Source organism: Protopterus annectens, chromosome 5.part1 (assembly GCF_019279795.1).
Source record: "Protopterus annectens isolate FY-2018-M chromosome 5.part1, PAN1.0, whole genome shotgun sequence".
Classification (NCBI taxonomy): Eukaryota; Metazoa; Chordata; order Ceratodontiformes; family Protopteridae; genus Protopterus; species Protopterus annectens.
In genome coordinates, this window is record NC_056736.1 from 365,432,222 (window position 1) to 365,444,656 (window position 12,435).

A 12,435-nucleotide genomic window follows, 5' to 3' on the forward strand; every position below is an offset into this window, starting at 1 on the left:
TTTCAGATGTTTTCAGCTATTCCTTAGATAAGCTGTACTTTCTTAAACAGTATATTAAATGGAGAGAAACTCAAAAAGACTGACTGCAAAGCAAACATGGTGATTGCAAGTGCCAGGATACCATGTGGTATGATATTTGCATTAAAGTATATTTCTTAAAATGATATAACTAAATCTGTATCTGCTACAAGATGGGGAGGCTTTCTCTATTTTTGATTAAGTCACCCAAAAATTAGTTATTTTTTATTAATTTTTCTGTAGAAGAGCATAACCCAAGAGTGGCTAAAAATACACAAAAATTCTTCACCCCCCCAACACCCCTAATTTATATATTCACAGTCGACATTATAGAACTGTGGAGAAAAGTACCTCTCACCCACTTTAGTGCACCATTGACATGCACAATACAACTGCATGTGGCTGTCACAAACTATGATTAAAAGAAGTTGTACAAAAGCTGCTCACTGATATTATCCTGTTTGGAGTGTAGGTATGTTAATGTAGATGTGTTTCAAGCCAATTTGTAAAAGCCTGTAGTAGACCAAGCTGGTCAATTTTCAAAAAGAGATATGTTCAACAGCTATGTAGGGTTACAAATCTGGGTATGACCAGCAGTTTGGGAATTGTACACCAGTTTCACAGTAAGACGTTGTCCTGTTCGATTCTCAGCTAGAGCATCTTCTGTGTGGAGACATGCGTGAATGGGCGTACCTTCGTTAATGGTTGTTCATCAGAGCTGGCAACTCGGCACATAAAAATCTACTGCCAATCATTAGTGGACCGGAGTTCCGCTGTGGTGACCCCTAACCGGGAAAAGCCGAAAGACACAACAACACCACTAGTTTCTAGATTATTGCCCACTCCCACATCCTCCCTTTTATTCCTTTGGTGTATAGTCTAAATATAGAACAAAAAATGTAGCACATATACTGAAATTGTTACCCTAGAACCCTTTGATTGGATACGTATAGATGTGACAAAGACACTTCACTCTGGACATAGTTATCTTCTTTGCGGGCTCTCTTATATGTGGTGCCTTGTGAAGAGCAAAGTGAAATTAATTGTAACAATGTAGAATGCATGGTGTATGCTGGACCTACCTATATTTAAAATGGATCATTTAATATGGTCTAAGCGCTTTGTTTTCATGTTATTGTGTATACTGTTATATTAACTATAGCCAAGAAGTATGTCTGTTTTTATTATGACCAGCACATTTAGGACCAGTTTGAACTGTTTATTATTCCTTATTCCACAGTCTCTGCTGTGCAAAGTCTGAGAACAGGGTTGCAGAAAAGTAACTGTATTTTTTCAAACCCCCACACACCTGGGAATGCATAGCTAAAACAAATCAAGTCAGTTAAAATATTAAGGTATCAGTTAAAAATGTCCTGTATAAAGATGCCTCCTGTACATGTTTCAACCATAACAGAATAACATAGTTCAATAAACATTAAAATCTCAACCTAGCCTAAGCTACTTCATAGGTTGATAGGTGTTTACTAGGTTAACAACCACAAAAGCCTTTTTAAGCCTAGCCATGCATCCCAAATCTCTGAGAAGTTCTGATACCCTTGATAAGTGTAAGTATGGGCCTGGGAGATGAACCATTACAGGTTACCTGTGTCCTTTAGAGACATAGGTGCCAAACCAGGGATGAATTTCTGTTTTCCCATTTAATTGTCCAAGTTGCACTTGAATTGGGTTAGGGAGGAACTCTGCTTCACATGGATGGGGAGCCTGTTCCATAGATGGGGTAGTCTCTGGGATACATATCTATTTCTCCAGCAGGTCCTATTTATATCACAGGCAAGGTTTAAGTCTTTAAAACGGATAATTCTGGTGCTGTTTGTTTTGTGTATATGCAGGAGGTCTATCACAGTGGGGTTTGACAATGCCCTGTATGCCTGGCATAGATCTCCCCTCAAAAGCCTGTAGGAGACAAAATTCAGGGATAGGGCCTTAAGGAGGTCTGCACAGAACATTTTACTTATGATCTGTATTCTTTTAGTGAGGAACCTCTGTGGCTGTTCTAATTGTTGGCTATGCCTGGTTAGGTACATACCAAAGGGGGCACTGTACTCAATGATAGGTCTGATGAATGCCGAATACAGTGGAACAATGACTTTCTTGGACCTAAATGCCATACCTTTGATTATAAGTTGCACAACATAGAATGATTTCCTTACCACTGTAGACACGTGATGGTCAAAGGCTAAATTACTATCTATGGCTGTCCCTAAGTCCCTGACTACTGGGTCAACTCTAAGGGGTGTGTTGTCAATATGATAATTACCAGGGATGGATACCTTCCCAAAGGTTACTATTATGCATTTCTTGGCATTTAGTTTTAGTCCATGGTTCTGACTCCAGCTGTTTGTCTGTGTCAGCCCCTACTGGAGAATATTTGTGTCAGTATGAGATTCAATGACAGCTCCTAATTTGCAATCATCTGCAAATTTAGTCAGCCAGAGACAACTGACATTGGCCTTGACTTCTGAGAAGTAAATGCCAAAAAGGAGTGGTCCAAGGACTGATCCCTGAGGGACTCCACTTGTAACTGACCTCTTTGTAGAGGTGGATTTCCCAATTCTAACTTCCTGGGTCCTGTCTTTGAGCTAGCTGGCTATCCACTGGGTGACATACGGGTTTGTACCTAAGTTCCTGAGTTTGTCAATGACGCTAAATCTTCAACCATAAATAGATGGAATAAGAAAGATCCTCTCACTTCACTTCTCCCCCTTTTGTATGCACCATCCAATTCCTCTCACCACCTCCTTCTCACTTAACAAAACTTTCTGTTTTCATCCCTCATACAGCTTCCCATTCACAAACCAACTCACTATCCACTTTTAACTCTAGCCCTCCATTTCACTCTGATGCTCCAACTTTTCTGTCAGTTCACCTGTACTTTCCACTAATCTATTTTCTTACTTAAGGATGGACATCTTCCCTCCCACTCCTAAACAGCACCACAGCTGGTTGTATGTCTTGTAAATACTATAATATGTAAAGATTTAAGACTGTGCTGTACTGTAAAGTTTACTCCCATTGTAGATAAATTGAATGTGTATCTTCACTAGCACTAATAGTTCATTATTTAAAATATATTTCTTGCTTGGTAATAATGTGACTGATTTTTCTGTTAATCTCTGCATTTTTTTCCTTCCTGGACTGAGTCTGAAAATGAGTCAATGAGATCACTGCTCTACTAAAGTTAATTTAATTAATTTAGTCAATCAGTCAATTAATTATTAATTAGTTAATGAACTGTTTCTTCTCCTTCTAGCCTGAGTACTTGGCCCTGGTGGAACTAAGCCAGGACTTCGCTGTTGAGTTGCTTGGAATGTGCCGGAATCAGAGTGAGGTAACTGCAGTGCTGAATGACATTGGAGACAGCAATGAAGAAGACAATTTGGATGATCAGGCTTTTGAAGAAGGTATCCCCAACCTTGCAAGACTACGTTTAGCAGTGAACTACAATCAGAAAAGGGTAAGACTTGTTGCATTGCAGAATGGATTGGCAACTAACATGCTTATTAACGTTATATCATTAAACAAAAAAGATTTTAAAATGGCTGCCATGCACCCCCTTATTAGTGTTTTATATCCTGGTACTGGGATCTTATAAGATTGGCTGAAGTAGGAAGTATCTGTGGTGGTCACATCCTTACTTCAGTTGCTGTGTAGTAATCGCATAACAAGGTGGGGCAATGTCTCCAAAACCTTACCATCAGTAACCCTCATTCTTCATACAACTCCTCTCACCTTATCTAGCTGCTAAAAAGTGACCTGAAAGATTGCCTCCAATTTTTTTTTCTGGAAAGCATATGCAATTAAGTATCATTTCATTTATACACTATGGCCTGCAAGACATATGCTACCACATAATTCTCGTCCTGTAAAAAGTTGCAGTCGGTTACCAATGTGAATCTGCATTCAGCATTAACTGATACTTAATTATGCAAATGTAATCACTGGGAATAACAGAAGGGGCACTGGAACAGAAGAGGATATGGTACATGGTAATGCCACATTAATCTTTAGTAGGCTGAATTCTCAAATAAGGAGGGAACAATACTTCAGGCATCTTAGGAAATTAGAACAGTGCATTTAAACATGGCATTTGGATTTGAATTTTAATTTCAAAAAGGACAAAACTGTGCACGTAGTACAGAGAAACATTACTAAAAGTTGAAAAATATGTAAAGATGTGCTATCATTATTTTTTTACTTTGTTTAGTGGGTTGATTCTACAGGCCTGAGCCTACTTACACAGAAGATGCAGACAGATGAGCTTTAGCTCAGGCATAACAAACACTACACAGAATGCACACATAATTTGGTAGAACAGGATTATACTGCTTTGTTTCAAGTCTAACTGAGCCTCAATTATAAACCATCTACTTTATTTCTGTCAACTTTTACTATATATAATATTGATTGTCTGTGCCTTTGCTTGGAGCTTTTCTCCCCGGGCCTCTACTGAAAATGGACATATATCCAGCTAGACTAGCCTGGTCAACAAATGTAAAATAAAATAAATAAAATAAAATAAAAATATTAAAAATGAGACTCATGCATGTAGCAAAACTAAACTGATGGCAAATGTCAGCAAATGCAGTGGAAAGTACAGTATAGAAAAAGGCATCTGGGCACAAGTACATGGAGCAATTATAATCTGGTTGCATATTGATACATATAATCATTTTTGTGCATACAATGTATGCAAAGTATTCAAAACATAGAAAATTATGCTCAGCATAATGCATCCCAGATTATCCAAGTGCAACTAACTCTGGGCAAGACCGCAATCCAAATTGTAACTTGCTACAGATCCCCCACCATGCCCCAGGATTCCCACCCCTCATTTCTTGATACACTGGAAAATATTAGGGTACAACCCAACACTTTAATAATAGGCAATTTCAACTACCCCATCATTAACTGGGAAAACTACTCATGTACCAACTCTTCTGCTCAATGTTTTCTGGAATTCATAAATTCCAATGTCTTGAATCAACTTATGCACACCCCCACCAGTGGCAGCAATATCCTAGACCTGGTCATTACCAACATGGGTGACCGGTGTTCCCCACCAGAGGTCAATTCCTCGTTGGTCAGATCCGACCACAAGCTAATCTGCCTAGACATCCACATCCCGCCCCCACCCCCCATTAGGGAAGCCATCATAAAAAATTTCTCCAAAGCCAACTTCATGCTTCTTAAGACAGAAGTGACAAGCTTAACGACACCTACGCAGATAGACAATAGAGGTACGACTGCTGAATCCTACACAAATGCACTTTATAAGCACTTACACGAGTGCATGGATCATGCTATCCCTAACAGAACCAAAATGCTATCCTCCTGAAAAAGGAAGCCAATCTGGTGAGCCCCTGCCATAAACAAACTCTGCAACAGAAGAAAGAAACTGTTGCAAAAAAGAGTAAAATCCCATGACTGGAAGAACTCCTTGGTCAGCCTCAGTAAAAAGCTGAGATCCCTCATAAAATCCTCCAAAGCTAGTTATGTAAACAAAATCGCCACTGATTCTAAAGACAACCACAAAGCATTTTATAGTTATGTCAAGAATCTCAATGGCAATACTCAGATCTGCTCTGAGTTACAACACAATGGCACTAAATATACAGAACCATCTGATATTGCCAACATCCTGGCAGATAGATTCAGTGCTAACTTTACCCCCCCACCCCCTAAAGGGCCCATCTATATACCAGAAGAATGCAAGGTTCATGTAATCATGGCTGCACAGGTAAAGACTACACTCTCCAAAGCCAAGAACACAGCATCCATGGGACCTGAAAACATCCCAGGCTGCATTCTACATGAACTACAGAATGAACTGGCACCCCACCTAAGCACCATGTTCAATCATAGCCTCACCTTAGGGTTTGTGTCCCCATGGAATGGCGCACAGTGATGGTTATACCACTCCATAAAGGGGGAGCCACCACGGACCCTGGGAACTACTGCCCCATTAGCCTAACGAGCCTGGTCTGCAAGGCCATGGAACATATCATCATGGAACTTATAAGCAAAGACATTGGTAATCTCCAAACTCTGGACCCCACCCAGTTTGGGTTAGTAAAAGGCAGATCATGTCTCTTAAATCTGATTGACTTCTCTGAAGCAGTCATCAAAGCCGTAGACGAGGGTAAGGTGGTTCACACAGCCTATCTAGACCTCGTCAAGGCTTTTGACACCATCCCCCACTCTGGAATTGTAGATAAACTCACTAAACTAGGTTTAAATCCCTATGTCACAAGATGGGTTGCCAACTGGCTCACTGATAGAACCCACACTGTGAAAGTAGCAGACTCCAAATCCGACTTCAGACCAGTGACACGTGGATTACCACAGGGTTCAGTCCTGGGTCCTCTCCTGTTTGGTATCTACTTTTCTGAAGCACAGGCTAACACGGAAGGTCTTTGACTAATGAAGTTCACAGATGACTACAAACTAGGAGCCATAATTGAAACTCCTAACGATGTGGACATCCTACAAAAGGGCCTCACTGAGACAGATGTCTGGTGTCAAAGCCATGGCCTCAAGCTCAATGCCAAAAAGTGCATTGTCATCCCCTTTGGTAAAAACTCTGTACCCATGAGCTACCACATAGGTGGTAGCCTACTTAACACCGAAAGTGTGATAAGAGACCTTGGGACACAGGTGGACAGTAGTCTCTCCTTTGATAATCACATCACCACAGTAGTCAGGAAATCCTTCTGTGTGGCACACCTCATCACAAAAGGTTTCTCATCCAGGAAAAAAGAGGTCATTGTTCCCCTCTACTCATCACTCATTAGACCCATTATAGAGTACAGTGCCCCTTTTGGTATGTACCTCACAAGACATCTACAACAACTGGAAAGGCTGCAGAAATACCTCACAAAGAGGATTACCAGCCTCAAACAGATGCCCTATGCAGACCGTCTCAAAAATCTCCAGCTTTACTCCTTTGCATGTCGCCTACTCAGAGGTGATCTCTGCCAAACATACAAAGCTATGTCAAACCCAGAGTTGTTGGACATGCTCCACTTAAAGAAATCCCAATCTCACCAAGCTACATGCTCTAGGGACATAAACCTTGTCACCACAATAAACAGAACATGGTGGAGGGATAGATTCCTGTCCCAGAGACTTCCCATACTCTGGAACAAACTACCTATCTACATCAAACAAAGCTCCTCATTAGCACTCTTCAAGAAAAATTTTGATGATTAGATGGGAAATAGGAAATTCACCCCAGGATCACCTCTGTGGCTCTGCTCGACAGGGACACAGGAAAATAATTTTCTTGGGTGGCAAAAGCTAGGGTACCTTTTTGACTAGGCTTGTATAGGCCCTAGGGCCGATAGCCTAGTACCTACCTATGAACCTATAAGATATTACTGTTAAGTCTGTTAAATGCATATAGAAAACAAATCAGTTCTGCGGGCATCAGTACTGAAACAATTCTATAAAGAGTAGACAGAGGGTAGAGAGAAAGAAGAATGTTAGCAGTTATGTAGTCAATAAAAATGCATTTATCAGAGCATCCAGCTGCACAAGAAGCTAGTTTGAAAAGTCCCCTAGATGAAGTAAAAGGGTGGAGGTAAAATTAGGTAACTCTATAAAGGAGGCAGTTTTATAACTTTGGGATCATTTTTTTTAAGTCTTATCTGCTTCAAATAAAATCCAATAGGTCTGAAGCTTAAAAGTATTCTCTATACAGAGAATTTTTGGATTATACCAAGACAAGGTATTGCTTGCATGGGTCTTTGCACATCAGTTTATGCATGCTTTTAAGCTGTGGGAGATTTGTCTTTTCGACAGAGGAAGCCACCTCAATAACTTCAGTGCAAAGGGGTGATAGAAAATATGTGAGATGTTAATGCAAATCTAGTCATTTTGTTGAATACTGAAGAGAGTTTTTAAAAAACACAGTGGACAGGGCCAACTAAGATGATGGTGCTATAAAGGCATTGATACAGAAATATAGTAGATGCTATTTCCAAAATGGACTCATTTGTAAGATAGCTTCCAAGTCTGGATACCTCCCTCCTCTAGCGTAGTATGTTGTGGATATTAGAAACTAGATGTGGCATGCAACAAATTTCATTCATGCATAAATTTTATAAATTCCTCTTTTCTGTACCATGCTCAATGTCAGCTATGAGAATATCAGGTATCCCATGTTTTGAGAATACAGACTTCAATGCATTTTTTCACATTTATACTTGTGTCTGTCAGATTATGTCATAAAATTTGAAATGATCTCTACAAGTGAGGTACACATTTTCTGACCTAGAACTATCTATAGCCACTATTTCTAATGCATGACCTAGAAATGGGTATAGCAGTATTTTCTCCTTAGGATTGTTATTGTAGCATACATTGCAGAAGGTACTACTTTTATCTACTCGATCAATTTGAGTTGTAATTCCTGGCCAGAATACTGTATCTCTTGATCTTTGCAGGTAACTTTTCCCAGGTGTGGCTCATGTAGCTTCTTAAGCATTTGTTATCTCAGGTGATTAGGAGCAATTATTTTGCCAATTTTGAAAATTCAGTTTTAGCACTACTTAAATCTTCTTTAAAATAAAACAAGGCTAAACTCTTTCCTTCATGCTGACTTTTGTCTGTTCTTCCTTTCACTGTGCCAGCTTTCAGAAGTTGCATTTCTAAATTAGTCTCAATATATCTCTGAAATTCTTTTCCTTTTCCCTTCCCCTTTGTTAGCAAGGAACAGCCCAGTTAATGTCTTATTTTTCATCTGGCATTTCTTTTTATTCTCTGGTAAACATGCTAAGTATGCTTTTCTCCAGTAAATATGCTACATAGACTCTACTGTACTTACGTTATGTGGAGTTTGTTGTCTGGTGTAGATTTCACTTCCATATTATATGGTTGTTGTTAACATCTTCTGCAATTATGAAGGTTCTTTGTACAAGGGCTTTTTGAATATGCCAGCTTGGGATTGTGGTCTGTTTATTCAGTAAAGTTCTCTACTGACATATTTGTGGAATTTTTCACATCTACGTATCATTGCTAAACAGTTTCTTTTATCTCTTCACATGTCTCTTTGTGCATCTTTAAATTCTGTTGACCTGCAGACAACTGATCTATTTCTTTGTAAGACTACAGCTTTTATACCATTCTGACTGGCATATACTTGCAACATAATAGGTTTATTGTATCACAGTATTTTAATAATGGAATACCTGCAATCATTTTTAAACACTTAAAACTCTTTTCATGTTCACAACTGCATTCCCAAGATATATTTGGCTCTAACAACTTTCTTGATGGCATTGTTTCTCAAGTTTTTTAGGTACAGACTTTACAAGATACTCTATCATTCCTAAAACCTCAGTAATGCATGTCTGGATCAAGATTCAGGCCCTTTGACAAAAATGTCCCTCGTATTTTAAACTTGTCATTTTTATTTTACATTTACACTTTTATAACTTGAAATTATTGTCTCAATCTATATAGTAGCTGCATCAGACTCATCATGCTGTTCTTATACCTGATCCCACTCTAATATATTATTAATTATGCTTGCACCACACCACACCATCGTCAAAGCCTATAACATCAACTCTTTGAAGTACATCCGGAGCAGTAAAAATACTAAATGGAAGTCCTATACATTCTTAATGGAATAGTAAATGTATACAATTTGAAGATAGCTTTCCGCAGGTTCTATTTGCTAACATTCCTGGTTTGCAATTAGTAATTAAAAAAACATCAGAGAACTTCTTCAGTAGTAAGGCAAAGAAAAGTGTTATCTTTTAATCAATTTTATTTTCAAATCTTGTAGATAATATACTTTTTTTGTTAAATGTTCTTTTACTCATTCTAAAATAATCAAAGCTAACAGTACATTAAAATGTCATGTTTAAGGTGGCATGAATCCATAACAAATGTGACATAACATCTTAATTGTAGGACAACTATATAGTGAATAACTTATCTTCCAGGTTTTAGTAAAATATAATAAAATTGTGATAATTAGGCATTTAGTTACATTTATAATATATAAACATTATTACAATAGATTGAGTTCACTGTCTAAACCTGAGTTATGCAAATTATATACTGCTATGCCAAGCCTTAGGAACAGTAAAGTAATAGGATCTATGACTTTTCCTAGATATTACATTTTTTTAATATATCTTAACAGTTTATCTGCTGTTAGGTAGTTTAACTCAGTAGTTGAAGCTTACACATGGAAATGTTTTGCAAAGTAGACTCCACAACAGCAAAATATAATTTAACAAAAGTGATTACCATGATTAATATTATGCAAACATCTTTATGTTAAAGTCCCATAAACCCTCATTTGCTTGTTCCCAAAAATGTTCTCATTTATTAGTTGGAAATAAATGCCTCATGAACTATTTATTTTCCAATACCCAAATATGCAGTGGATCAGCATACAAAAGGTCACAAGAATAGTAAGAAGTGAGAGTCGGAAAAATAAGTAGTTTTATTATTAGAAGTCATATAAATTTAAGAAGTCAGAAATTGAATATAAGCTCTAAAAAGGAATAAAACAAAGAAGACTGGCCCATAGTTGATTCCAAATACGTCTTGATTTTAAAGAAAGATGTGCCTTGCCCCAGTATGAAGAATAAAAGGTTACTCATTACATTTAATTCTTAAAAACAACTTATAAATCAAATAAATAAGTTTAAAAGTCAAAAACAATTGCTTGGTACTACTTATTATTGTTAAAGAGAGAGACTTGAAAGTTTATTTGAAAAGTAGTCTGTACAATATTAATAAGTATTGTATACTTTCTGGGGAGTGGATGCTTTTTTACAAAAGTCTACAGCTGAAGTAAACATCTTGTAAAAAAAATCTTCAGCAGGTATAGTCCATATAAATAGACCAGTGTCTAAACCAGTTGTCCCCAGTCAGGATATTAAGGTTTTCAGAAACTGGCTTATCAAACTGTCTTTAGTATTATTTAGATCAAGATTATTTAACAAAGATGCGCAGGTATTAAAAATATTAGCAAAGATGTTTCAAAATGAAAATCTGCAGTGCTGCAATGAGTCAAGAAAAGGTAAAGAATGATAATTGCAACTAGGTTGTGCTAATCTTTTATACAAAAGCTTAACCCAAAAAGGTGACCAAGAATGGTTGCCTTTGGAGTAATATAAAGTTTTTAAAAGTATGTCAGCTCTAGCAATATGGTAATACCATAATACATTAAATCACTACAGTTTTAATCCACTTATATACTTCTGTACATATATCTTGAAAGAAGAATATTTAATGGATTTGAAGCTGTCGACTGAATTTTGAATACATTTTAAGGAATGTTTGGAAAGTGTATGGCATGATGCATTGATAAATTAATAAAGAAAAAGATACATGAGAATATATTTATTTTGATGATAGAAGTTTTCAGTAGTACTAAGAATCTGATAACTTTCCATCTATCTACATAATGAAAAATGCTTTGTCAAGATCTAAGTAAATTGTTCTGGTAATAATTAATATTGTTCTGAGCATAGGTAATATCAAAATATTGTAAATTAATAAACTTTTTCAGTGTAGGACACTGGAGGATATAAAGAGGACTAATGATAAAACAATGGGAAAAAATGGACTTACTCGGGTTAAAATCACATTTGGAGAAGAACAAAAATAATGTCTTCATGCTTCTGGCATGAATCCAATAGAGATGTTGAGAATGAATAGATGTAAAAAGGAAACCAATAACCAATGGTGGCACAAACTAAAAACTGGAACACATGTATGGTGAGGAGCCAAATATGACAAAGATGTTTGTGGAGGTGAGACAAATTTTAAATTCCAAAGTGTCTATTAGGTTAAACACTTTTGTTCCCAAATACTGGAACTTCGTTAGAACAAATTCAGTCTAAAACATTCACCTTGTATAGGAAAAAGTTCACAAATGACATGCATTTGATTTAACCAATCAACTATAAAATCAATTAACAACAACTGGCCACAGTACACTACCTAAACTTTAAAATAGGACTAATGGAACAAGCCTCATTAATCCCCGGATAAACAATGGCATTCAACAAAATCTGCCATTTAAATTCACTAATTTCAAGATGTTCCTTCGTAACCTCACCATGAGGATCCTGTTTCACCTGTTCTATGACTAAGAACTTAAAGACGTGATCACTAAAACAAAGTATATACTTATATAAAGCATTAGTATATCTCTTTTTTCTAATATCCAAAAAATCCTCCTAAACACGTTCACTCAATTTCTGGGTGGTCTTGGCTAGATAGAAAGCAGGACATGATTGACATTGAGCTAAATAGACCACCCCTTTGTATAACAAGTGTAATGACCTTGTATTTTGAATAGTCTTCCATTTATGTTAAATCCTTCTGGTACTAAAATATTTGCACATATGGAACATCTCCCACACTTAA

The 12,435-nt window shown here is 37.2% G+C and overlaps 1 protein-coding gene across 1 annotated transcript in view; it reads left to right on the forward strand.

Annotated features, from left to right (window-relative positions):
* LOC122803163 (short transient receptor potential channel 2-like) overlaps window positions 1-12,435 on the forward strand; it is a 1,104,815-nt gene that overhangs the window by 855,509 nt on the left and 236,871 nt on the right. The window contains exon 12 of the mRNA XM_044072780.1: window positions 3,290-3,493. Within this exon, the coding sequence (XP_043928715.1) occupies window positions 3,290-3,493 (204 nt within the window). The remainder of the gene's footprint in view (window positions 1-3,289; window positions 3,494-12,435) is intronic.